This window comes from Phodopus roborovskii, unplaced genomic scaffold, assembly GCF_943737965.1.
Source record: "Phodopus roborovskii unplaced genomic scaffold, PHOROB, whole genome shotgun sequence".
NCBI classification, from domain to species: Eukaryota; Metazoa; Chordata; class Mammalia; order Rodentia; family Cricetidae; genus Phodopus; species Phodopus roborovskii.
Genome location: NW_026125278.1, coordinates 5317048 through 5344954, shown reverse-complemented (window position 1 = coordinate 5344954; position 27907 = coordinate 5317048). Strand labels below are relative to the sequence as shown.

Sequence of the window (27907 nt, the reverse complement as noted above, 5' to 3'; positions counted from 1 at the left end):
CAGGCTCTCAATCACGGGCAACCAAAGCTAAGATATGATGCACACTCCAAGAATAATGTAATGCAAGTACAGCAGAGCTGGGGAAATAGCTAAATTGTTTTTTTTCCAACCTTACCTTGGATTCCTTTCTCAGACTTAACCATCAACTAATAAAGGAGAAGTAGGGAACACAGAGAAATACCTGGCAGCCCCTCCTTTCAATCTCCATGATGCATTTCTGTATCAACAGCGGCACCATCGAGCCCGCATTTTCTTTCTCTACGACTTTCTGAATGTCAACCCCAAACACGACCGATTCACGGTTTTTATCCAGGCCATGGAGAGAATTCTCCCACTGTTCCATGAGGGTCACCTTGACATAAATAAGGCCTCTGGGTTCAAGTTTGACAGCCAGCTGATGTGTCTTTGTCACGCGGAATAAAGTAGGCAGGACAATTGTGCCATGACAGCACACTCGATTTCTCCTTGGAGTGGGCTCCCAGCTGAAGACCACCAGTTTCAGATGTTGTGCGTTTTCGATCTCTATGTTGAAAGTGTGGTCCATGTCTAAAAACGTCGTCCGACAGGTGAGCAAAGCTGTTCTGGCTTTGTTTACTGAGTCTACCTGAATTGCACAAAAGACGTCTTTGGAATCTATGCGGGGTGGCTTTAAACCCTCTGCACCATAGAAATGCACACTCATGAGCCCAGATATGTACTGTGAGCACTTGGGTTGGTCAGCAAAGCTGTAATGTCTAAAGGCATCTATATCTAGTTCGTTTTTGCAACAACTGCTTGGAATGGCTTCTCTCCCTTTTCCGAGTTTGTGCTCGGATCCATGTTTGCTAGATTTGGTTCTAAGTTCGGGTGAGTCTCCGTCGCTGAGGTAACCACCCTTGCAGGAATACTTGGAGCTCCCAGTGGCTTTCTTCTGGTAAGTGTGCTGAGATGATACAGTGGTATCAAGATGGTACCGGCTTATAACGTTCCTGGTTGGGTTCCCAGAGGACACAGTGACACTATGAGGCAGTTCACGGCAGTTACATTTAGACGACGGTGACGTACTATCTGGACTGTTCACGTAGTGTGGGGGTCCCCTGGCACCCAGCTTCCGGCTGAATTCTGGCAACCGTTTCATTTTCATGGATATTTTCCTCACAGTGCGTGGAGATTTTATTTTATCTGGCAAAGACCAAGTAATTGAACTGCCTTTCTTCACAGGGCTAGGGCTTGGAGAAGATGGTTCCATAGCTCTCAGTTCAGTCCTGTTTGTAGAAACCAAGATCCCAGGACCTTAAAAAGAAAAAAAGAAGAACATTATAAAGAGAGTGTACCAACCTCTTATTTCTACTTTATAGGTAGGCTGGATGTCACGCAGCCAGGGTCACGGACTCCCTGTTCACATGTCCCTCTGCGGTCCACTCCAGTGAGTGCAGATGCTTAAATGACGGCTTACGTTCTGGAGGAATTGGACAAGCATCCATCCCAGAACATCCAACTAGAAACACAACTCTAACCCACAACGCCGCTTTTGCACCCACACCCTCTAAAGCCGAGTGTTACACAGAGCAGTGTTCATCTTTAAAACAGCGAAAAACCACCGAAATCCGTAATAGGGCAGCGGAGAGAGGCCCTCTTTGTTCTAAAAATTGATTAGGATATTCTACATCCAATTAAACTTCCTGAAAAGCTCGTTCTGGCAAAACCAGTTAAGAAGGACAGATCAATCAATTTCATTTTTGAGTATTTACATGTTCCTACTAAGTGTTCAAATCAATCAAACAAAATAAAAATATGTTCTGAACCCAGGTGGTAGTGATGCACACCTTTAATCGCAGCACTCGGGAAGCAGATGCAGGTGTATCTTTGTGAGTTAGAAGCCAGCCTGGTCTAGAGTGAGTTCCAGGACAGCCAGAACTATTATACAGAGAAATCTGTCTCAGAAAACCAAAAAAATTAAAAAAGGAAAGGAAAAAAGAACGTTCTGAAATATGTAAGTTAAAATTTCTTTAAAAAAAAAAAAAAAAAATCAGTGCCAAACACCTTTAGTCCCAGCACTGGAGAGGTGGAGGCAGGTGGGTTTCTGAGTTCAAGGCCAACCTGGTCTACACAGAGACCCTGTCTTGAAAAACATGCCTAATGGAAGATGTCATTCTGTAAATATGTTTCTCTTATTGGTTAATGAATAAAGCACTGCTGGCCAATAGGGAAGCAAGATAGGCGGGACGAGGACACAAAGAGAATTCTGGGAGATGTAGTAGAGAAAAGTCAAGATGTAGGAATAAGAGGTCCGGTCGATGTCTCTGTCTCTCTCTCTGTCTCTCTCTCTCTCCAGTAAGACCACATGGAGACACTTAGATTGATAGAAATGAGTTAATATTTAAGACAGAGCTAGCAAATAGAAAGCTCTAGCCATTGGCCAACAGCTTATAACTAATTGAGTCTGTGTGTTATTTTGCAGCTGACGCAGCTGTGGGACCAGGCTGGCAGGAAACTGCTCGTAATACATGCTTCCCCCTCACCCTTTCACCTCCCCACCCCCGCAAATTCAACATCATCCCAAGTATTTCATATTCAATTTCCAGATTTTGTCTACTACTTTAGATAAAGATCCAATAGCCTTAATGCCAGAATCTAATCTCAGAAAAACTATTTCCGGGTTAAGATGAGATCTGCTCAGATCAGTAGATTAATCGACCTTTCTTAAATAGTTAACATGAAAGCCACCTTCTGCGCATCCCTGTGCCCTGACAACAAGCACGATCTTTCTACAGAAAGAGGACTGTTTTAAGTAGGCACACTGGGCTTTTCTGGTAAACGGCTGGTAAGGATTGGAGTGCTTCATTCATATCGGACAAAGCATCCGTTGTACTGCCAATCACAATCCTATTGGGTCATTGGTCTAGAACGTGCTGTAGCCATCAGGGTCTGCTTTATCTAACATTAACCTGGTCTGTTAATAGGAAGGCTGCTCAGTGTATTAAACTGCTCTGTGTGTTCCTACATTATTAAGGAATTTAATGACAAGGTTCTTTTTATAAACTGTTAATAAGCGTGTCCTACCTAAGTCGTTAGTTGTTAAAAATGAAACGTGTTATATGTTAGAGATTCTACTGCAGATGAGAGGGAATTTATTAAAAGAAAAATGTGGGGCTACACAGATGGCTCAGTGAGAGAGTGCCCCCTGCACAAGCACGAGAACCTAAGTTCAAGTCCTTGGAGCCTGTGTAAAGCCAGGTGCTGTAGTGTGTGTCAGTGGGCAGTGTGCTACCTCGAGCCGGGAAGTGAAGCCAGCCTGGCACATGCCACATGCAACGAAGAGAGACGTCCTGCCTCAAACAAGGTGGAAGGTGAGGACAGACACCCAAGGTTGTCCCTGACACGAACTTGTGAACACACTTGCGCGCACACACACACAAATTGCTGATTTTTAAAACTTAGGAGTCGAATTACTACAAAATTCTATTCTAGAATTCTAGAATTACACCACCAAACAAATCACAAAACAGCTATGAGACGTATAAAACAAGAAATGCTTAAACACACACCAAGAGGTATTGTTGTACCAAGCTAGAGGTGCTGGATCCTGTGGGAGCTGGAACTATAGGTAGCTGTGATTGTGAGCAAATAGATGTGGGTGTGGGACCCACACTCAGGTCTTCACAAGAGCACTATAAAAGCTGAGCCATCGCTACCGGAAACATCTTCCCTTTCTAAGGACATACGGCCGACATCATCTAAGTTTTAGGAACTATCACAGACTTGAAAAGGAAAAAAGAAAATTCAGCTGTACAATCATTTTTACCTGTAAAAGCAGATTTCAACATGGGGCTGTCCTCTGCCATCATCCCTGGGGCCCGGCGTCCGAACCTGTGCTTGCCCTGCCGCACAGCTTCTGTGGAATGGATGGAATCTGCAGAAATAATTCCATTTGACGGTATAGCCTGGGCATCCCCTGTGTGTTGGGCAGGGCACGGCGACTCTTCACCATGAGGCTCAGCCTTCCTCAGGTCTCTAGCGGACAACATGCTCACTCTGAGAGCAGGGAGCTTCACCGTGGCAGCTTTTGCCTCCTCAAGTCTCAAGGCACTCGCTAGGCCAAGGTCATCTTCCTCAGGGATGGGGTTATACCATATCTCTCCTTCGTCATCGGCATCGGTGTCCTCACTGAAGTCTAAAGAGCAGTGTCCCGATGGGGAAGAGCTGGCGGCATTACACATCGCATGTGTGCAGTGTTTCTTGGGGGGCTTACAGGAACGTGGCAACTGCCTGTGTCTGTGTGGAGACGCGGGGGAGAGGGAGGAGAAATTGCATCTGCTCTCCTGCAGACTCTGCGACCTCAGGGTGCTCTGATACAGCCAATTGCGTTTCTTTGAGACAGTGATGCTGTTGAGGGGCTGGCGCTCTCTAAGTTCTGTGCTGTCCTTTACATCCACAGGTTCTCTCTTCCTCAGTGGAGACCCACCGTCGTTCTCAAATAAGTCTGCTTCAAAGGAGACAAGAGAACATGGTAATGTCGCGCAGAGCAAGACAGACATGTCACTTCGGACCAGCTATCAAAATGTTTAAAATAGAAGTGATATTAACTATAGTCACAGATCAAAGTCAAATCACAAAAACATTGCTTTTTCCACGGAAATATAATTTCAGTCAGAAATTCGAGTGGTTATTGAGGGTTATGAAATTCTAAGGGAAAATAAAAAACAAGCTCACACTGCCTCTATTGCAAAACACAACAGTGCTGGAGCCTCGCTCTAAGCAAAATAACTTATTGAAAGTGTCTTAGGAACACTTTTTAAATTGATATCTGAATAATATCCAACTCACTGTTAAAACGGCCAGAAGTCATGAGGAAGCACAAAGTAGCATTCTTTTACTTTCACAGAGATTAATTTTTAATAAAAGCCCTTTAAATTTTTAACTTTAATTAAAGCACAAACACAAGGAAAAGATAAATGTTGAACAAAATAGCCCCTTCCCACAATCCAGTGAAGACCCCAGACACTTCCATGTGTACCTTGTCAGTATAGTGTTACAATGTTATAAGCAATGTTACCTTACTTTCAACTAAAGGAGTGTCCGCTTCCTCTGCATCCTAAGAGTTAAGTGGCAGTGACCAAGCTAAGCACGTATCTATCAAAACAACATTCACTACACAAAATGAAAGAACAGCCACGTTTGTGGAAATCTGAGATCACATCGTGTCTTTAAATTATTACTATTATTACTGTTATCATATTATTAGATTATACTGTTATTACAGTCTGAATATATATACAGCTAATTCATCTTGTTACAGCAAATAAAACAATGATTTAATAGCAGTGATAAAAAACATTAAGCTATGAGAAGCTTCATGACAAAAAAATTAGGTCCATGTAAAATCAAGGCTTTCAGTAGCCTTCCATTTACTGAAAAGAACAAACAAACAAATAAAAATGTAAATAAATAAACTTTAAAAATACAAATTTAAACCTAAACAGGTACCCAACCAAGCAGCTAATCAAAGCAAAACCTTATCACAAATTGAGGGTTGAGTTCAACTATTTCTAGATACAATCTAGACTAGCTCTTTTGTTTGTTTGTTTTGTTTTGTTTTTCCGGACAGAGTTTCTCTGTGCGGCCCTGGCTGTCCTGGAACTCACAGAGATCCACCTGCCTCTACCTCCTGAGTGCTCACTTGGCTGTTCTAACTCTCAAGAGCTCCTACTATGTAAGTCATTGATCTACTCAAGGTACCAGGCAAGAGAGAGAAAGCAGCAAGAAAGCTCTGGATGCCCTGTCCCTCTACAGCAGTGGCCTTCACCCTTCCTGACGCTGTGGCCCTTTAACACAGTTCCTCACGTTGTAGTGTCCCCCAACCATAACATTATTTTCATTGCCACTTCATAACTGTAATCTTGCTACTGTTATGAATTGTATCTGTGTTTTCCAATGGTCTTAGGTGATGCCCTCCACCCACAGGTTGAGAACCACTGCTCTACAGCAATCCTGTGAGTATGAGTGGTGTTCAACTGTCTAACCTGACAACTAGCACCCTTACCCCTCCCCACAGACCACACAGCCCACTCACAGTAGGGAAGCACCTCTCCCTGAACATGAGACAGCCGGCATTGTACCTTTTGGGGTAGCTGTTCATAAAAGAGTGATGTCAAGGTCTTCTGTGGACCACCTAGCTGATAAACAGAATAGGCAGCTCTCCATCCCTACTCTTCCCTTGCAGAAACATGGGAAGAGAGTAATACCTCCACCCTCCAGGATGAAGGTGCAAACATGACACATACTCAAAAATACCTTGAAATGATTTCCTTTTTAATATTTTTAATTAATGGAAACTTGATTCAAGTGTCTCTCTTTGGGGCTGCAGAGATGGTTCAGTTATTAAGGGCACTCACTGCTCCTGCATTAGACACAAGTTGGGTTCCCAGCACCCATATCAGGAAGCCTACAACCCCTGGAACCCCAGCTCCACAGGATAACGCCTCTTTTGGCCTCCACAGGCAACAGTATTCACGTGGACATAGATACATAGACCCATAATTGAAAAATAAGTCAGGCAGTGGTGCACGCTTTTAATTCCAGCACTTGGGAGGCAGAGGCAGGCGGATTTCTGAGTTCAAAGCCAGCCTGGTCTACAGAGCAAGTTTCAGGGCAGCCAGGGTTACATGGAGAAACCCTATCTTGGAAAACTAAAATAAAAACAAAATTTATATTAAAAAAAAAAAAAAAAAGTTTCTTCAGCTCTCTCTCCTTCACGTTCAAAGATAGCAAGCACAAGAACAGACATCACTGGGACTTGGGTTCCCAGGGACCACAGGCTCTTGCCCAGTGCTCTGAAATTTAGAGCTACCTCACATTTCGGTCCACGTCTCTTATTATGTAATGGCATACCCTACCTGTACAGGACACTGTTTACACACAGCTCTGACACAATTACAGCGTTGAAGCTAGGAGTCACATCTTGTTTATCTTCTCAGAGTTCCTTAACTACACCCAAAAATTTAGACAGGTAGGTACATTATTTTGCATCCTATCATTATTTGTCACGCGCTATACATCCCACACTAACCCTGACAGGCATCTACACGGACTACATTCCAAGGAACAGCAGCAACAAAAACAAAGCTATTAGCATCTTATGTCTAAACAAGCTGATGTGCTTAATCAAAGTGTTATGCTACTAAAAGGGACAGGCATGTGGTAAGACGCTATTTTTGTGATTGTGTGTGTGGTCTGACAGTGTGTGACATTGTGCGGATCTTCAGAGAAGCAGAGGGTGGCATCAGGATTCCCTGGAACTGCAGTTGCCGAAGGCTGTGAGCCATCACATGGGTACTGGTTAACAAACCTGGGTCCTCGGCAAGAACCAGGCAGGCACTTAACCACTGAGCCTTCTCTCCAGGCCCTGCCATCTTGCTTTATCCAGACAGGGTCTCTCACTGAACTTGGAAGGCTGTGTGTAGTCTTCTCTACCCTCCCTGTCTATGCTAAAAGGTAATGCCTAATTCAATTGTTCAGATGTTAAGAGTTAAACCTTGCTTCAGATTGTATATACACAAGAAGATGGAAGTAAAATAAGCATGTCAACTTGCAGGGCAAAAACAGCACTCTCTTGCAACTATGGACTTCAGAAGCTATAATTTCCACTATGTATTTCACTGCTAACTGAAAATGTACAGCATCCATGGGAATCTTCTCACCACCCTAAAATCTCCTGAAGGAAACGGTGTCCTTTCTTCTCTTTAAAACCCTCAAATAAAAGCATTTTTATAAGCATCGGACATTGAAGTCTAAGCTTAGGTTCTGTTTGTTTAAGAAAACGGAACTCGTGTGCACTTCCCAGATTATAAATCTGAAAGGGGGTAGGGGGTAAGGAGAGACACATTTTTTTTTTTTCCTCCCCTTATGACTGGCAATAAAAACCCCGGAGCAAACCATACTCTCACATCGAAAAGGTAGAAAGAAAAACTTTGAGCTGTCCTCTTTTGTTGTTTCTGAGACAGGGTTTTATCCGTGTAGCTCTGGCTGTCCTAGAACTCACTTTGTAGACCAGGCTGGCCTCGAACTCATAGAACCCACCTACTGGGATCTCTAGGATTCCAGGTGTGCGCCACCCCTGCCTGGCAATAGGAGGCATTGGAGAGAACAGAATAAGGAAGTACCACTGGGTGGGGGTATCTCTCTAGTTCAGCCTCAAAGCTCCCCCAGGCCTAACTCCTCAATCTTCTCACACTCCAACTAGGCAAGAAAGTACCCTCACAAAACCTGCCAGGGCCTAGGGCCTTCACAGTCCCAGATTATTTTAGTATCCTCACAGCAGACTAAGGAAAAAAATGCCACAAGAGGCTGAGTATCCTGTCTAAAGTCAAGGAAGTAAAGTCTGTCCACAAGTCCAGAACCTATTAACCACTGTTCCTCCATGCTCCCCTCTTGGGCAGGTTCCAATATCTCCAGTATTGATTGGTGGGAGATGGGATCAGGACAACTGCTTAAATACATCACATGTTATAAGCACTAACTACTAATTCATAGAAGATTGAAGCAGAGAGAGCTCTCTTCTTTGCTCTACCTGGGGTCAGGATAAGTATCAGGTATTAAATAAGGAAGTCTTTCTAGACTGAGGTTCGTGAGAACTCCAGATGTCACTAAAGGGTGGTCTTCCAAACGGTACCATCTGTCTACTGAAAGCCTGTTAGAACCCAGAGGCTCAGGACCCTGCCCACACTCTGAAGAGGTTTTCCAGGAATCCATATGCACTGTTTGCAAACATCCTTCTCAAATGGTGAACAGCAAATCTTCTGCAGCAAAGGGCCTAGAAAACAGCCCAAGATGTTCTCGAAAGATCAGCAGACATCTCTTGGATTGGAAATCACTGATTTAGAAGCACGGGACTTTCAAACCAACAGGACACTATTTTCTGCTGATTTTGTAATTCTCAAAGTTTTCCAGCCACCAGCAACTCCAATGTTCCATGGCACTCTCCCAAAACAACAAACGAAAAAAAGCTGCACTTGCTTCCAAAGGCCTGGACGCCAAGCTGTGCCACATGGGATTTCAAGAGAGAAGACTTTCAGAAACCAATCCCATGCTGCTGGTAATGATGGGGGTCCTGAAGGTGCGTCAATGCAAAAGCAATCATGAAACCAGACGTTCAGAAAAGTAGTAGATGAGAATCTGTACTAGGCTATCAGCTTCACTTATGATGGTTAAAAATCATTCCATCTGGGGGTCTGGGAAGATGGCTGAGCAATTAAGAGCGCCTAGAAGACCCAGGTTCTAATCCCAGCCCCCCACATGGCAGCCAACAACCATCTGTACCTATCAGTGCACAAACAAAACAGTCATACACATAAGATACAAATAAATAAACCTTAAAAGGGGCAAGAGAGAGGGGCAGATCCAGTCACAAAGACTCATGCCTTTAATCCCAGCACTCAGGAGGCAGGAGGATCTGTGTAAATTCAAGGCCAGCCTGATCTCCACAGTGAGTTCTATCTCCAAAGCAACAAACAAAAAAGGTCATACAAAAAGGAATCTGGGGTGCTGCTCGGTGGGTACAGAGCAGGGAGCCCTAGGCCATTCTCCACAAAGAATGGTCATTCACAGATCTGGAGTTCAAGACCAGCACTGGCTACAGAAGCAACAACAAAGACCATGCCATCTAAGTAACAGTACCTTAAAACTTCCAGGTTAAGTTAGTAACAGTTACATACCACGTCTCCCTTCACAGAGGCAAGAGTGGAGTCAAAGGGGCTCAACGAATGAACAGCCAAAAAAAAAACCTCACTGATGCCCCAAAATATATTTCTAAAAATTACACGCTAATTAAAGCTAAGACTTATAATGAAGTTCAACTGGCAAATAAACTATGATTCCTTCATAATTTTAAGGCCTGCAGGAACTTGACAATATTTACTATGTGTAATGACTTAGATTTCTTAAATAATCATCTCAATTATGAACAAATTGGCCAATCTGTGAACACTACACACTTAAATGCATCACACTGCTGGCATTATAATACCATCAAAAGTTTAACGGTCCCTGGTAGAGCCAGATAGCAAAACAGAAAGCCACTTGTCCCCAATGTCATAATAGTCTCCAAACTTTTTAAAAATACTCAGATTGGGTAACTCCATCCTGCTACATAGCTATTATATTCTGAACTGCAATCTTATTTTGAAAGGAAATATCCTTATGAATATTTAGAAAATGTGATATAAATCCTTTAAGATACCTCCTTTTGTACAACTAAGAATAGTCTGCTTCAAAACCAGACTTTTGTATAACTTTTCAAAAGAAAACAGTTTCGGGAATTTTATTTTATTCTCTCTCATGTGTTGGAGGAAGAAAGACTCTGCAATCAAAGCCAGGTCTTGACCCTACTAAGCATCTACTCTACCACTGAGCGACATAAACAACCCAACAAAACGACTCAAGAGAATTCCAAGTAACATCAACTTTAAGTACAAGGAATACAGCAAGGATGGAGGAGAGATGGGTCACCAGAAAAGAGCACTTTTCTTTCGGAGGACCCTAGTTCAATTCCTAGCACCCACACAGGGAGGCTCACAGCTTGTCTAATTCCGGTTCCAGAGGACGGCCTCCAAGGAACCAGGCAGGTACGCAGTGCCCACAAATACATGTAAGCACCATACACATAACATTTCAGTTTAAAAATGAACTAAATTATCATTAAATTCTTTTAAAGGTTTTGAAGACTACTCTAGAACCCCCCCCCTATCTTCTCTGTGCTCTAAAGCGTGTTTATAAAACTCTGTCCCTCTCCTCAGGTCAAGCCATTTAATGAAATTAATTGGATCAAGCCTCTAGAGAAGTTTGAGTCTCTTGGACCTTCTACGGTGAGGTTTCTGAGTCATGAGAACTGAGTTTGAATCCACAGGACGGCATGAATCTCTGTACAGCAGCGATGTGAATCTGTAGAGCAGCAAGACACCTTCAGCACCTTCCTTACCTCTAGGTCCTTCGTGTTGAGCGACAATGGCCTTATCGTGGATGGGGAGAAGATAGGAGCAAAAGAATCCAGAACAGTGCAGACCATGGAGAAAAACTTTCAACTACCCACATCTCAGAAGCTAAAAAACTGTTTTATCATTTTCACTTCCTAAGGAATAAACTGTGATATGAACGGAGGTAAGGAAGACGAAGTTTTTACATGGGGGATTTGGGCAGCTTTAGGCTAGACTTCTCATAAAATACTGGTATAGGAATTGCACTATTTGGTTTAATTTCTTTTTGAAGTTGGTAGCACCTCCAGATTTAATGCCATGACGGAAGGAACTCTCTTGGACGTGGTCTCACTGTGTAGGCCAGGCTGGCCTGGAACTCACAGAGACCCACCTGCCTCTGCCTCCCTCCAGAGTGCTGGGATAGAGATGCAAGCCACCGCACCTGGAATGCATACACACTCCATGAAACCATCACTTTCAGTACTTACTATTTTTAAAACTCTTCACTGAAGCCCCTGTATTTAAGGGATGTGAGACACCACAGGGTTTTGGAGTTTCTTTCACCAGAGAACTCTGATATTTACAAGATTCAGAGATTTCTAAAACTGATAACCTAGACCTTCAGTGATTACTACAAACCACACACATACCAAACCAAGCAGCGTGAACACTATATAAGGACAAACAGGCTTAAAAAATTCTTTTCTACTATAAATAGTGTTTCCAAGTGACTTTGGGCGCTTGGACATGGGCAAGTGCTGAATGACATTTATTTTCATTAGCCTAGGTTTTCTACAAGTGAATGAAATCTTAGCTTTGGGTTTAGTTGGGCTGTGCGGTGGGTCTGTTTATGTGTGTGTGGCCAGCCAGTCTGAGCTCAAGTATGTGTGAGTACCTGGGTGAGAAGAAATAAGGCCTAATAAGTAAAATGACAGCTTATGAAGCCTGTAAAATTCTACCTTGGATCAAATTCAGGTTCACAAGCTTCCCAAGCCTTAGGGTTTGCCTAGAGCTAGAGAGAAAAATCAAGACAGTGTGGGCCATCTACAGAAAAAGCATGTAAAGAATTTAACTTTTAGTCACTGTTGTCCTAAGGGAGGAGAGCGCTTACTCTTGGAGGAGGAAGAAAAAAATCCTAAAAGGGAAAGAAGGAAAAAGCAGGAAGGGAGGAGGAGGGAAAGGGAGGGCGAGAGGAACACAGTTAATGCGCGACACTGGCAGAGTCACGCGACCGTCTGCAAAAACACTTGGCAGAAGCCCACTTTGTAAACGCCACAGCAGCGGTTCTCAACCTGAGGGTCGCGACCGCCACGGGGCTGTGTATCAGCTATTTACGTTAGGATTCCTAACACTAGCAAACTTAGTTATAAAGTAACACGGAAATGATTTTGTAGTTGGAGGTCTCGCAACATGAGGAGCTGTACTAAAGGGTCGCAGCATTTGGAAGGTTGCTTAGCATATTGACTGCAAAGTGTCCCTACCTGTCAGTGTGATTCTCTGGTCCGTGGTCACCGAGAGGACGTGGTTTTCATGCACTTTCCAACTGCCCAAATTTGGAGAGGTTCCCTGCGCTCCGGGAACGTTGGCTGCGGGCCCACGAGCGCGACCCTTCATCCCCAGGGACAGCAGGCGTCCTTTGTACATCCACTTCTGCAGCTTCTTGACTGTCACCGCAGGTGGCTTGAGGAGGGGAGGCCCCTCGGGACGGTCCTCTAGGCTGCTGGCTCTCACAGAGGTCGCCGCCGCAAGATCCCTGTAGGGACGCCCCGAGGACCGGCCCGGGTCCTGGCAGATGGAAGGCAGGAGCACGGCGGACGCAGCCGCCCGGTGGCCGCCCCGGCTCCAGCCGTCCATCCCACCTCCACGTGGCGGGGGCTCGTCCCTGTCCCGGTGCGCACCCCACGAGATCCAGCTGTCGCTCGCCCACCGCTGGAGCAGAGGCGACTGCGGCCTCACGCGGAGGCTCTCGAGACTTCTGCAACAGGACAGCCTCATCCGAGGACTCAGCGGCCGCCCTACCACCGACTCCTTCGGAGGCGACCGGGGCGGGGACACCTGCTGCGAAGGGCGGGCGTCGCCTCGGGGGCCGCCGGCTGGGCGCACGGCTGCGCCGTGGGGGAGAGGCGGCTGCTGGGCCGGAGCCCGGGCTGCTGCGGGTCCGCCCCGCCGCGTGCCCGAGTCAGGGGGCAGGTCGTGCATGGCCTGGATCAGCAGATAATAGGCCTCTCGCAACTGGGTCTGCAGCCTGCCCGTCTCCAGGCGGCCGCCCTCCACCCCCGGGGAGGAGCCCGCCGCCGCCGGGGAAGGCGAGGCCGGCAGCGCCTCCGCCCCCTCGGGCGCGCAGCCCGCGGGCAGGTTCTCGTAGTAGTCGGCGCCCTCGTCCTCCCCGTCGTCGCCGCTGCCCTCGGGGCCCGGGATGGCGCGATCCGGCGATCGGCCCCGAGCGGCGGCCTCCGGAGCCCCGCGAGAGCACGGCAGCCGCGCGCCCGGCCGCTCGGAGCGCACCCCGCTGCCCCACGCGGGCCGCTCCGTGCCGGGGCCCACGAGCCCGCGGGGCGGCGAGCGTCCCTCGGGGAGCGAAGCGGCCACGGTGCCCGCGCCCGGCTCGAGCGTCCCGGGGCCGCGGCGCTCCCGGAGCCGGCCGAGCGTCCTCCGCGGGGGCTCCGCCATGCGCGCCGCCTCGCCCTGGGCGCGGGGCTGGCTCCGAGTCCCGCGCGGGCGGAGGCGGAGGCGGCGGCTCTCCATGACCGCGGCCGGTGCCCGCCAGCGCCTCACATACTTGGCATAACTCTGCCGCGGCGGGCCGTGGGGGCAGGGCGCGGGCGCGGCAGCGCGCATGCCCCGGAGCCGGAGCCGGAGCCGGAGCCGGAGCCGCGACGGGGCGCGCGGGCCGCCGCGCAGCCTGGCCGAGGTGGGCGCTCCCGGGGCGGGGCCGGCGGGGAGGGAAAGGTGGGGCGGGTCCCGCTGCCGCCCCGACACCTTCCCCGGCCCCTCCCCGCCGCCCCCCGCGGGGGGCGTGGCTCCGGGGCAGCAAGTCCCGGCTTGAGGGCAACAAAGACTGTTTGGATGGATCCAGGGTGAGTGCAGGTGTATCTCACTGGAGCGATGCTCCCCAGATGTTCCGATCAGGTCCCTGCCCTCCCCGCCCCCGGAGCTGTTGCAAAGGAATCTGCGGGCCTGGAGAGGTGGCTCGGCTCTTAGGAGCGCGGGCTGCTCTTGTAGAGGGCATGGGTTCGATTCGCAGCCCTGGCGGCCCGCAACCTTCAGTAACTCCAGTTGCAGGGGTTCGGATGCCCTCTTCTGGCCTTTTCTGGCATGTGTGTTTGTTGTAGACAGACAGTCGCACGCAAAACGACTGTGCACATAAAAATAAATAATGAAAAAGGGAATTTGCAGCAATTCCTTTTTGCTAAGGATTTTTTTTAAATGCCCTAAATCACTGCAGTTTCCTCTCCTTCAAATCCGTTTTTCCTTCAGTAAAAATGATGCGTGCTCACCCAACGTTAATTCCTCCTCTAAGGGAAACATGTTAAATGGAGCCACAGATATCAGAGTCCTGGGTAAAACTACCAAATTAAAAACACTAGTTTACAACTTTTAAATGCAAAGATGCTGGCTCTTCGTTTGGAAACAGCTGGATTGAAATGGAGAAAGGGTGGAATTTGGAAATGCTTACTCTCAGAAAACAGGAAGGCCTATGCTCTCTGTATAGCAACACCAAATCCAAGTCCCTCACGCTTAACTTACCTGGCAATGATAGACAAGAACCAGTGTTACCGTCATCCCTGATTTCAGATACACGTTTTAGTTTTCATACATTAGGAGTGGCCTTTGGGCTACTCGTAATGCACATACCTGCACTTAGTAGGTACTCAAGTCCTGGAAAAGCAGTAATTGACCACATGGTGCTTACAAAATAAAGTAGCTCGGTCCTAACTTATTCCAGTGTGGTCCTCTATGTGAGTTGTGTTTTCTGCAGCAAAGCTTCCGTCATCTAAACTGGCTTACATCTATACTCTGTCTGTTAGGTCCTGTCTCTCTGCCTCCTGGAGTAATGTCCCCTACATCTGTGTTTGTGGAGATCTTACTCATCCTGGGCTTGGTGTGGTGGGGTACATATTTGTATTGTCAGCAGCAGGGAGGAGGCATTGGGTGGGGGCGTGTGATGGACAGCCTGAACTGTTTAGAGAGACCCTCTCTCAAAAAACTAAACAAAGGAAGTGACAGGAATTTTCAGCAGACAAAGGTGCCTGCCTTCAAGCTTGATGACTTCAATCTGAGTTGTGTCCTCAGGACCCACATGTTGGAAGGTGGGGACCCTTTATGTTCTAACATCTACACATGGCTGTGACACACTAAAAAAACATGAGAATGTATGGGGGTAGGGGTTGGGAGTCGAACTACTCATCCACCCATCCTTACTTTCAACTCAGAGCATCACATGATCTCAAGTTCTATCAAACTCCAACAATCCTTTACCGCTATCCAGCGCACGCACACACACACACACACATCTTTGTCATGTTTATTGAGACATATTGTTGTACCTATTTAGTTTTACATAGTTTGTATGCGTATTTTGTCTCCCTTATGAGAAAATTCAAAATGCATCCATTTTCTTAGGACAGAAACTACTATCCTGTACTGTGGTAAATACCATGTCTTAAACACTGTACATGGCGAACTGTTTTTACTGACAGCAGTGTTAGAGAAAACAAGTAGCTTCCGTTTCCAGTCTGTTGCTCGACTCTCCACTAGATCATGGCATATTGGTGTTGTCTTAAATTTCTTTCAGTAACAAATGGGAAAGACAGTTTGAAAAATAATATTAATTCTGAAGATGAAATGTTGCACTGTGCTGTTTATACTGTCAATGCTAGAACATTTTTATTGTAGAAGCCCAAGGCTGTTTCATGAATAATCAAGGCATAAAAATATTCCCCAGTGAATATTCCCACAGGAAGTGGCTGATGACAAGGCTGCCAATAACAGATCCTATAAACACAATTTGATCTCTATCTCAAAATTTGCTTTCCTTCCAACTGTGTTGCACAATCATTTTATTATTTGTAGTTAACAGAGTTTAAAATCCCATAAGCTGCACTGGGAGAGAGAAAGAGAGATCTATATATTGGACTCTGTCCTTAATTCAACTTGCTAACTTGTTCAGAAGTCATGAAATTCTGTGGTCAGTGTACTATGCCATGCCGTGCATTGCTTTAGGCATCACTCAGAATATAGCACGCCACAATGAAATCCAACACTACTTTAAACTGAGGATGTGGACCAGGCTAGGGCTAGGGCTCAGTGTGCCTTACTGAGAGCAGGTGTACAAACTCAGATTCTATCCCAAACACCAAATAAACCGCACTCGATGACCCACACCTGTAATTAATCTCAGCACACAGGAGGAACAGGCAGGAAGATAAGAAGTTCACAGGTCAGCCTGGGAATGTTCTAGAATGTGAATTCACAATTTTAACTCTATTTTGAGTCACAGAAATTAATAATACAGCTGTGATCATGTAATACTATTTAATGGACTTAAATACATACTACTTTTTTTTTTTTTTTTTTTTTTGTTTTGGTTTTTTTGGTTTTTCAAGACAGGGTTTCTCTGTATTGCTTTGGAAGCCTGGGACTAGCTCTGTAAACTGGTCTCAAACTCACAGAGATTCACCTGCCTCTGCCTCCCCAGTGCCGGGACTAAAGGCGTGCGCCACCAATCCCTGGCTAACCCTATTTTTCTATACTTCAATAAAAAAGTTTGCAAGCATGTCCTTCTAAGGCAACATATCCTCAGAACTGCAGAACAGGCATGATCTATAGTATGATCCACTGTAGCAAGGTTTTGATCTTAGGTTGTTCAGTTATCTCCATTTCCTTTCCTGCCTAATCTTGCAGATTCCCATGGAAACTAGGAGGTGACCAAGACATCTTCCAGTGTTGACACTTGTTTCTCGGAGGCTTGGCAATCACTTTGGTGTTTCTTGAATTGACAGCTACGGCACTGGCACTGGCACAAAAGATTTAACACTGGGATAATACAGTTCCGAGAAGGCAGGAAGCCAAGCAGGCTGGGATGGGGCGGGCTCGATCTAGGAGAAGGGGAAAACAGGCAGGCTGAGGCACGGGGCTCGTTGAACAGTCACGGAAGGGATGTAGCTAAGTGTGTTAACAGTTGTTTTCTAGACAATCTAGCTAGTTCTGTCTTCCATGACATTCTTAAAGGAACCAAAGGTAAGTTTAGCCCTGGAATTTTTGCAGGTGTCTCTTCCTAAACTGCCTCACTGAAATCCTGGGGTGCAGACCTATCTGACCTACCATGCAGCTCCATTGGTACTGAGTAAAAAGTAACTTGAGCCTACAGCAGACCACACTGCCGCCTGACACAGATGGTGTGTTCTCCATACAGTGGCTCTTGATTAACATCTGGCAGTTTGAAACATTCCTTTTTGTTTCCCAGCTTCCTGTAAAGTAAAGAAAGGAAAACTTTTTGCTAAATTTGCATGTGTTTTCTAACATTTAGAAACATTTAATGCTTTAGAATACTCGATGACCTTTTATATTACCTAATCTTATCTGATCTATACTTATTACTTGCTCAAATTCACCATGGTGAGCTGGGAAAACAAACGTGGCACCAGGTGGCATTTCCTGAAACAGAAATAGATGCTAGCCACTCTTCCTGAGACATCATTTGCTCTTACTTGAATATTCCTTGCTACAAACTAACCGATCACCTTTCAGAAAATAGTTTAATGTTTTATGATTTTGTGGGAAACACAACCAAATGTTTCAATTTTTCTTTAAAACAATCATAATCAGGGCTGTTAGAGCTACAGCCCATATTCCCATTTATCTGTGAATTTATTTGCAAAACCACACAGAATAGAATACCTAAATGTGGTCTGATTTTTAAAAGCAAGACAATGCAATTTAGCATTGTTATCGTCACTGTTATGATTGGGGCCAAATAGCCAATAAGAAGGAAGCTGAGGGAGGAAGGGTTTTGTTGGCTCACAGTTTGCGGGTACCAGTCAGCATGCTACCTACCACCCACATTTCAAAACAGAGCAGAGAGGAAACTGGTACTCAGATCACCTCTTCCTTTTTCCTCTCCTGTTCCATCCAGTCCCAGGGCACATGGATGCTGCCACCAATTCAAGCTAAGTCTTCCCAGCTACGTTAATCTTCCTTTAAATGTCCACACAACTGCAGCTAGAGGTATGTGTCTCTAGAGTGTCTTCAGTGATTCTAAATCAATCAAGCTGACAAAGATCAGCCACCATAAGTTGAGTTGTTTCATTTTGTTTCCTTTTAATTCATTTTATTTTATTTTGAAACAGAGCCTTTTGCAGATCAGACTGACTTCAAACTTCTTATATAGTCAAAGATGGTTATTATCCGCCGGGCACTGGTGGCCCATGCCTTTAATCCCAGCACTCGGGAGGCAGATGCAGGCAGATCTCTGTAAGTTCAAGACCAGCCTGGTCTACAAGAGTTAGTTCCAGGACAGGTTCCAAAGCTACAGAGAAACCCTGTCTCAGATGAGTATATGCCACTGGATTGTCACAGAGATTTAATTTTTATTTTATTTTGTTGTGGTTTCGTTTTTTTGCTTTTGTTTGTTTTGAGACATAGTCTCATTGTGTTGTGGTGATCTATTATTTATGATTTATTAAAGCTTGCCTGAGGATTCAGAAAGCTCAGTCAGACTCAAGCTTTAGAGATCAGGCAGTGGTGGTACACACCTTTAATCAGGATTAAGAGATAGAGGGATCTCTGTTAGTTCAGGCCACCATGGCCTACACAATAGAAAAAAGTTAACAACGCTCATGCCTTGATCTCAGCATCTGGGATCACACACCTTTAGTCCCAGCATTATGAAGGTATATAATTCAGGAGTCTCAGAATGTCTCAGTATCAGACATTCATTCTCCAGCCACATTGAGGATAGGAAGATATTGAACTCTCAGGATTCTCCAGTCACGTCGAGGAGAGCATAGCCATCCCAGGAATTACAGTGAGGTTGGTGGAGCCAGGATCAGCCCATTCTGTCTGGGAAGTGTAAAAGCTAGTTAGTACCCAGCTGTTTTGCTTTTCTGATCTTCAGCTTGAAGTTTGAATACCAATATCTGTCTCTGGGTCTTTTCAATTATCGTGCCCTGTCTGTCCTAGAACCTCTGTGTAGAGCAGGCTGGCCTTGACTTCACAGAGATCCTCCTACCTCTGCCTCCCAAGTGCTGGAATTAAAGGTGTGAGCCCCCACACCTGGCCACAGATTCTTTTAAAGATTTATTTTTAGTTATGTGTATGTGTTTATGGTTGCTACGTGTGTAGATGTACTTGAAGAACAGAAGAGGGAATATGGTCCCCCATGAGTTACAGGTGGTTGTGAGTTCCGTCAAACTTCCGTCCTCGGAAGAGCAACACGCACTCTCAGCTACTGAGTCATCTCCCCAGCCCCGTCACGGAATTTCAAAAGCAAACTAAGTGTGACCCTGTGATCCCAAGATTTCAGGTAAGTCCCCTTCTCCATTTTGTTTGGAGACTATTCCATCCTGTAGCTCAGACTGGACTAAAATTCACTATGGAGCCCAGGCTGTCTTCAGACTTTGCAACTCTACCACTGTCCCAGGCTCTGGAGTGCAGAGGTTAGAGATGTGAGCCGCCATGCTCCGCCCAGAGGAGAGTTTTACAAAGTTATCTCTGTCATTTAGAAGGAAACCCTGACTACGACAGCACTTCTGAAATGAGTGACTTCCAGGCATGTTCAGTCTTTCCATATTGGTACACAAGGTGGTCAGTACAAAGTGCAGGCTAGAAAGCTGCATGATCAAGTTACCAAAAACAGTTGAAAAAGAAAAAAATCTCAATGATTTTAAAAATTACAAAATAAAAATATCAAAGACATTTTTTTTTAAAGCAGGGTCTCACTATGTAGCCCACGTGGGCTTCAAGCTCGCAGAGCTCTGCCCCCTGGAATTGAAGCCTGGAGGCCTGGAGTCAATACCCCTAGCTGAAATCTCAGTAAGTTTAGGGCTTCCTGCTACGCTGTCCTGTCCTGTCACATACTGTCCTGATGCTTGCCCATGCTTTGGGGACTGTCCCATGCACTTTTGCTTTTTTTTTTTTTTTTTTTTTTGTAGTCACATGACAGCTTGCTTACTCTGCTTTATTCCAGCATGTACCTCGTTATTTATTTGTCATTTTTTTGCCATCTTGGTGATTCCATTATTTATGTAAGGATACACCTAATGCCCTGTTCTGTCTTTTTTTTCTTTCTTTAAGATGGGGGTTTCACTTTGTAGCTATGGCTGACCTGGAACTCGCAGAGATCCCCCTGCCTCTACCTCTGCCTCTCAACCAAGTGCTGAGATTAAGATTAAAGGCATGCGCCACCCAGTGCCAGAGTCACACCTTAGCCCTTGTCACAACCAGTTAGCTACAATTCCACTGTAAGGATGGAAAAATACAACCTAACTCTCCAATGACCCCAGGAAGCTAAAAGTTTAAACCTTAAAATCCAGACCCTGCCCTCAGCCAGTAAATAGGCAAAAGGTCACATTCTTTGCTATTTAGGACAGGACCTGTGAGCTTTGTCATCCCACCCAGGAACCCCAGAGAATGCAAACTTCCAGGGCTATAGGAAACTGATTGGTCTATAAAGCGCAGGCTTGAATGGTTTAAATTGATTGGTCTGCACCGCGCGGGCTCTGGATGCTGAGATGATTGGTTTAAGATGTGCGGGGCTTTGTTGTAATCCTATAAAAGCTATATTACTTCCGCCCTCGTGGTCCTAAGTTCTCTACCCTGCTTGGCATATGACTGTGGACCCCAGTGCACTTGGAATATAAAAGCCTCATGCGTTTACATCAAGACCACTTCTCATGAGGATTGGGGGGGGCGCCTTTCCTGAGTGGGAGCGTGAAGGTCCACGCTCTGCGGTCTTTCACCACACACCACTTCCTCGGTTCCAACACACTCCCTAACTACACTCTCTTGATCACCTAGTCCAGGTCCTGTTTTCCCAGGGGAAGGGCTATTCCTCACCTATGTCCCGATTCACCCTGCTCATTCGGCGAAACCTCAACCCTGGTTCAAACTAATTTTTCTTCATTCCTTGCATTTGCACCAGGGTCCCCCAAGGCTGCCAGGCAACACTCCCAAACTTCCCAATCCATCCCTTCTCTTGTGTGTCTCAACTCTCTGATAGCCGCCTCCCTACCTCCACCAACCTCTCCTTTGCTTGTGACTTAGTCAGCATTCTGTTGTTGTGAAAGAGATACCATAGCCACAGCAACTCTCATAAAGAAAACATTTACTTGAGTTGGTTTACAGGTGGGCGTGGGGGGGGCAACACCCAGGCAGACATGGTGCTGCTTAAGGGGCTCAGAGTCCCGCATCCCACTCAGCAGGCAGCAGGAAGAGAGGGCTGAGCCACCAGGGCCTGGCTTAAACTTCTGAAGCCTCAGGGCTCACATCCCAGGGGCAGCCTTCCTCCCACAAGGACACACTTCCTAAAGCCCCTCCCTAAGCATTCAAATACGGGTCTATGGGGCCATTCTTATTCAAACCAACACACTTGGTATCAAGTACTTCTTCTAGGCCAGGACTTGGGGCTGCATGCCTTTAATCCCAGCACTCTGGAGGCAGAGCAGGAGAATCAAACTGCAGAGCTATTCGAGCCCAGCCTGAGGACAGCCTCCAAAGCCACAGAGAAACCCTGCCTCAAACAAACAAACAAACAAATAACTCAAGTGCTTCTACTAGCTTAGCCACCAGCTCAGAATAACTTGCCTGGAGCTTGGCAGGTGGCTTAGCAGTTCCCTACACACCGCATAAACAAACTAGAAGGGATGGCATGAACCTGTTACCCTAGCCCCGCAACAGAGAAACGGGAGCTGGGAACAGGAGACTCTGCCGATGCCTGCAGACTAAAGAAGCCTAGAGTTCACTGCTGTGCAACAGAAACGAGAGAGCCTAGGATGTCCTCCAACCTCCACACACGCTCCAGGGCAACTCAGGTGCACACTCACACACTTACACACACACATACTCTCACTCATGCACAGGCACTCATACTCACACACAGGCTCTCACACAATTAATAAATCAATTCACTAATTTAAAAAGCAATAAAGAAACCTGGTTTCTAAGAGCATAGTTCCAAAGAACAAGATATTTAGCTTTTGTTTATATTGATGCTCCACCAGGAAGTACAGATTATTTCTTTGTGCTGAAAAATCCTCTCTAGTTACTAACCACACGACAAAGGAGTCATCACCAAGGGAACTGTCCCCTGCATTATGTTTTCTCTGAAGGCTGAAATCATGTGTTACTCTTCAAACCTACATGGCTTGCCATTCTATTTTCCTACCCAGCTTTAAGTTCTGGACATCAGACTTATGTCAAGTTCCTGTTCAAAAATACACCTTTTTCCAGTTTCACTGTCTCCATCCATCCAGGAATGAAAGCCCTTTGCACGTTAGTAAAGGCCAAGGTGAACAGTAGGACCACCTAATCCGCCTTCATCATTGACAAAACCACAGCTCTAGTGACTCTCCGAGGCAGACTGATGACACTTTTCCACAACACACCTAGAGATGCAAAACCACTTCAAAGCCTTGTCTCATTGTGGTGGATACGACACTCCACATTCTGGTTTTTCAACCTTCAGTTCTATGTATTCAACACATGACTTCTTAATTGAAGACGCAGAACCACCACGGCCACTGATAGCCACTTACTGACAGCTGTGACAAAGGTCAAAGACCTTAGGGAAATGAGTAATCACTCTTAAAAAGACGGGGTTGAATTGTTCAAAGATAACTTGATCTTGCATTTCCATCAAAGAGTTCCAAACTCAGTGCCTTCTGGGGCCGGACAGGCCCTGCCAAAACAGGCACAGATCCAGGTGTAGCAACCAGACTTCCTAGGAAAAGCGAACAGTGGCTTCCTCAGCCCCAGAAGTAGTAGCCTACCAAGAGCCTATCCTTGTCTTGTGTTCTTTTCTATAATCCTTGGCTGAAGAAGTAAGTTTTACAACCCCCTTTAAAAAGATTTTGTTTCTTTTAATCTTTATGAGTATGAGTATTTTGCCTACGTGTGCACATATCTACACAATCCCTGCAGTGCCTGCAAAGGCAGAGGAAGGTTTTGGATCTCTTGGTATTGGAGTTACAGATGATTGTGAGCTGCCATGTATGTGCTGAAAATTGAACCCAAGTGTTCCAGAAGAGCAGAGCCCTCTAACCCCTAAAGATTTTATTGTTAATTACATGTATGTTTGTGTATGGTTTTGTGCACATGTGAACAGCACCCTGTGGACAGAAGTTTCTGTTCCGCCTGATCCTGCAGCTGTTCAGTTCCAAATAAACACACAGAAGCTTATATTAATTAGCTAATGGCTCAGGCTTCTCACTGGCTAGCTCTCTCTTAATTACTAATCCATTTCTATTAATCTGTGTATCTCCACATGGTGTTGGCTCATGGGTGATGCCCAGATCTCTTGCTTCTTTGGTAGCTACATAGCATCTCCCTGACTCCTCCCACTACCTTTCTCTGTCCATGTTCCAATTTTCTGCCTGGTTAAATCCTGCCTGTCCATTGGCCAAAACAGATTTATTCATCAAGCAATAAGAGAAACATATATTCACAGCATACAGAAGGACATTTCCCATCAGTGCCCACAGAGGCCACAAAAAGGTGTTGGATCCCCTGGAGTTACGGCCATAGGCAGTTGTGAACTGCTGGCTTTGAATGGAGCTGAGACTCTTGGCAAGAGCAGTTCACACTCAACCTCTGGGCCATCTTTCCGTTCACTGCATTCTTTTTGTTTGGTTGCTTGTCTTCCAAAGGTCCTGAGTTCAATTCCCAGCAACCACATGGTGGCTCACAGCCATCTGTATTTGGGGCTGGTGCGGCAGCGGGACAAGACCGGGAGGCGGCAGGCGGAAAAAACCGTACTCGTTACATGCTTGCTTGGTTTTTCAAGACAAGGTCTCTCTGTGAAACAGTCCTGGCTATCTTGGAACTCACTCTATTGACCAGGCTGGCCCCAAACTCACAGAGATCCATCTACTACCGCCTCCATGCTGGGATTAAAGGCATGCACCAGCCCCTCAATCCCCCACCCCGCCTCACCCCTGGGCATTGTTAAGGTTGCTGTATGGGATAATAGGACACTGAGGCAGATCAACCAGATATGCACACTACTTGCTTTTTTGTTTTTGTATCCTCTGATCATCGGGAAGTATTGCATAGATGTTGCTTACAGAACTTTTGAAAAAGTACTAAATTACTAAGCATCATAATTTTAAATACTCAGTCAGCCTTATGACCCAAGGAGTAACATGTTTGGTGACAACCAAAGTCCTCTGCTCGTCTCATTTTCACAGTAGCAATCTCAGTCTCAGCATGAACCCCATGCTCAGAATTCGATCCACGTGAAGCGTTCAAACTTTACCTCTGAGTGTCACCCAAAAGTGTTGGGGGTAAATAAATAGAATAAACGGGACCATCACCATGTTCACATGAGGAAGCCAAAAGCCTGAGAGCAAAGCCTTTGATGATGGCCACTGGGCCTTTGGTGATGGCCACTGGGCCTTTGGTGATGGCCACTGGGCCTTTGATGATGGCCACTGGGTCTTTGGTGATGGTCACTGGGCCTTTGGTGATGGCCACTGGGCCTTTGGTGATGGCCACTGGGCCTTTGGTGATGTCCACTGGGCCTTTGGTGATGGCCACTGGGCCTTTGGTGATGGCCACTGGGCCTTTGGTGATGGCCAGGTGGGTCTTTGGTGATGGCCACTGGGCCTTTGGTGATGGCCACTGGGCCTTTGGTGATGGCCACTGGGCCTTTGGTGATGGTCACGTGGGCCTGAGGAAGGTCCTGATTCGGTTCTCCAGGCTGGGCACACCAGCCACCACAACACCTGAGAGGCTGGAGCAGGAGGATCTCACAAATGAACCAACAGCCTAACATTCCCCCACCCCTCACCCCTACCCCCCTTCTAAAATTCCATCACATTTACAAGCATTGTTTTATCTGACAGTAAAGTATGTGTTAAGGCATAGATAACCTAGAAAGGTAGAAAAGCAAAAAATAACCAAAAGGCAAAACTCCTCATGTAACCACTCCAACACACATACAAACTCAGTTACTGAAGTGTATTCTTCCCATGAGCAGTTGCTGCTGGAAAAGCATGTTTTAAAATGCTTCAACAATATCATTAACAATATTAAAATAATATTCTGGTAATAAAGAATAATTACCTTAGAACACAGTGTTTTATGGTTAGTATATTTTGTCAAATATGTATCTTTAAACTTTTTTTTCATAATTTAGTGATCCATTTGGAGTTCTGTTTCTATCAGGAACTCTGGGGGAAGGAAAGTGTTTTTCTTTAAATGGAGAAGACATTCACTAATCTGAAAACTTTTTTTTTTCTTCACTATGCACACCAGCCGGTAACCTCATAATTACATGCCTAAAGATTGTTCAAATAAAAAGGGAACAAAGCTCCCTCCCAGCAAAGTTCAATGCCGAAGTCAAGACTGCCTGGAGGTATGAGAAGTTTTATGTCTCTGTTTACCTGCGAGTAAATTAAATGGATGCGTGTTTAATACATGAATCACGGTTATATTTAGTCTATGTGCTACAGACAGGGAGAAAACAAGAGAAAGCTTTCTGATAAAATGTAGTAATGTAAACTTAAGGTACACCCACAGGTTTGGATACATGCCCTGGAATGTAGTCATGACAAGTTCTATATGAAATAACCGTGGAGCGGAAAGACAGACTGGGGTTTGGAGTGTTCTGGATATCTTTCAGCTATGAAGCCTAGCTGGTCTACATGCAACCCCCATACGGACACTCTAAAAAGAACAGCCGGGGTGCAGATGTCGGGAGTCTTTCAGTATCTCTCAGCCAGACTAATCAGTATCAAAGGTGGAATTGGGCGCCGGAGCCCCCAATGGCAAAGCGTCTACATCAGTGACGCTTGAGGGAGGGAAGGTTTATTTTGGCTCATAGTTTGAGGGTACAGTCCGCCGTGGCAGGGAAGGCGCGGCAGCAGGAGGAAGAGACCGTGACTGGTCACGTGGCATCTACAGCCAGGAAGCGGAGCGAAATGATCGCTAGTGTGGGGTCCACTCTCTCCTGGCCTCCAGACCGTGGACCAGCACCACGCGCCGACATTTAGGAAAGGATCTTCTTACTCAAGTAACACACTTTAACTCCTTCCCAGCGTTCCTAGGTTGGTCTCCTCCTGTGTGCTTCTAGTCATCGCCAACTGAATGATCAGGGTTAACCATCCGGGCTCCCAATGAAGCCCTCGAGTATTCGCTTACAGAGCTGCATGGGATCTCCTGACCCAGCCTCAGAGAAAGTGCACAAATCCCCAGGGTTTACTACGTTACCTTGTGCTCCAACTTCCAAGCAGTCAGATGGTGCCAAATCAGTATACAACTAGAGTAATCAGAAAACATTCAGCCATCCAGATCGGACATGGACCACTAGGTCACCCTTATGCCACAGGACAGGCTGAGTAATGAGCAAAGATTTACAATACTGAACAGTTGTTTCGAACCACAGCCCACAGCTCATACGCTGAAACTTTTGGACATAACAAAGCTACATCAGTTGCTAAGGCTGAAGAGGATGGCTCAGCAGTTAATATAATTTGATACTCTTGGAAAGGACTGGGTTCAGTTCCTAGCACCCACAGAGACTCTCGTAATCTTCTGTAACTGCAGATCCCTGGTTCCAGGGCATTTGATGCCCTCTCTGACTCCCACAGAAACTGTATGACAACTTCAGAGTCTTGGAGGCGACAAAGAGAAATCCTTTCCGTTTGTGGATACTCAGACCCAGATTGTTCTCTACTGGGCAGTGTCTGCTACCTGGAGAAGGTGAAGTGGTTGCCCACAGCATGCCTCTGAGGGCCATGATATTTTTGGCCACACTCCAGTGGGCTAAGGAAATCACAAGGTCTTGGCTGAATAGGTAAATATACTCGACCTTCTCTCGTCTTTGAGCTTTGAATCCACAGCCACAGGGTCCTCAAACCCTGCTCTTCATTCACATTTGATATCCCCAGTGTTCCTGACCCGTAGATGGCTGCTGGCCCGTTTGCCTTTCTGATCTGCAACTTGGAAATGTCTTCACACATCTACCCAATCTGCTTGTTTCCCAGCTGCGCACCAGACCTCACCAGACTTTCTTTGTGCCAGTGGGCAGTTTAGACCAGTCACTCCGTTCCTTTTCAACACAGTAATGGAAAAAGCTAACGTCTTTGGGGAGTCCTGCTCTTTGACAAACACCAAGTCCTTCATATTCTCCTGGATTGTCACAGCTCTGAGAGACTTGGCTTACTCCCCCGCTTTACAGACGGAGAAGCCCGAGGCGTGAAAAGGAATGGTAACTCACCCAGGGTCACAGAATTGCTAAGGGACTTTCAGAATTCATAGCAAAAAAACACACTGGTTTCTTTCCTTCCTTCATCTGTCTTTTCTCTTTTCTTCATGTTTTTTATGCTTGGTCGTTTATTATTGTTGTTTTCCTTTTTTGAAACAGAGTTTCTCTGTGTAGCCATGGCTGTCCTGGAGCTCACTCTATAGACCAGAGATCTGACTGCCTCTGCATCCCAAAGTCAGGGGTTAAAGGCGTGTGCCATCATGCCCAGCTACAACCTTGCCTGAGACTTCCCTTTCTCTCTACCTGTTCCTTCCCCAAACAGCTGGCTCCTTCTCTCCCACGCTAGTCACGGGTCTTTACTGGTTTTTGGCTTCTGTCTGTTGTCTGTAGGAAATCTGAACACGTTAGTTATAAGTTATATGTTATAAGTAGGCACCTCAGCCGTTTGTCCCAGGTTTGAAACCTCTTAGCTCATAGTCTTAGGGGACATGCCCGATGACAGGTCAAATAGATTTCTGATGAAAGGGTTCCAAGC

General features: G+C 46.0%; 1 protein-coding gene across 1 annotated transcript in view; it reads right to left on the bottom strand.

Annotated features, from left to right (window-relative positions):
- The window catches only part of Syde2 (synapse defective Rho GTPase homolog 2), a 34603-nt gene extending 20804 nt beyond the window's left edge, over positions 1 to 13799 (bottom strand). The window contains exons 1-3 of the mRNA XM_051194847.1: positions 12431 to 13799; positions 3785 to 4462; positions 182 to 1272 (exon numbers count right to left, since the gene is read on the bottom strand). Of these exons, the coding sequence (XP_051050804.1) occupies positions 182 to 1272; positions 3785 to 4462; positions 12431 to 13787 (3126 nt within the window). The 5' untranslated portion in view covers positions 13788 to 13799. The remainder of the gene's footprint in view (positions 1 to 181; positions 1273 to 3784; positions 4463 to 12430) is intronic.
- Between the last annotated feature and the right edge of the window lie 14108 nt (positions 13800 to 27907).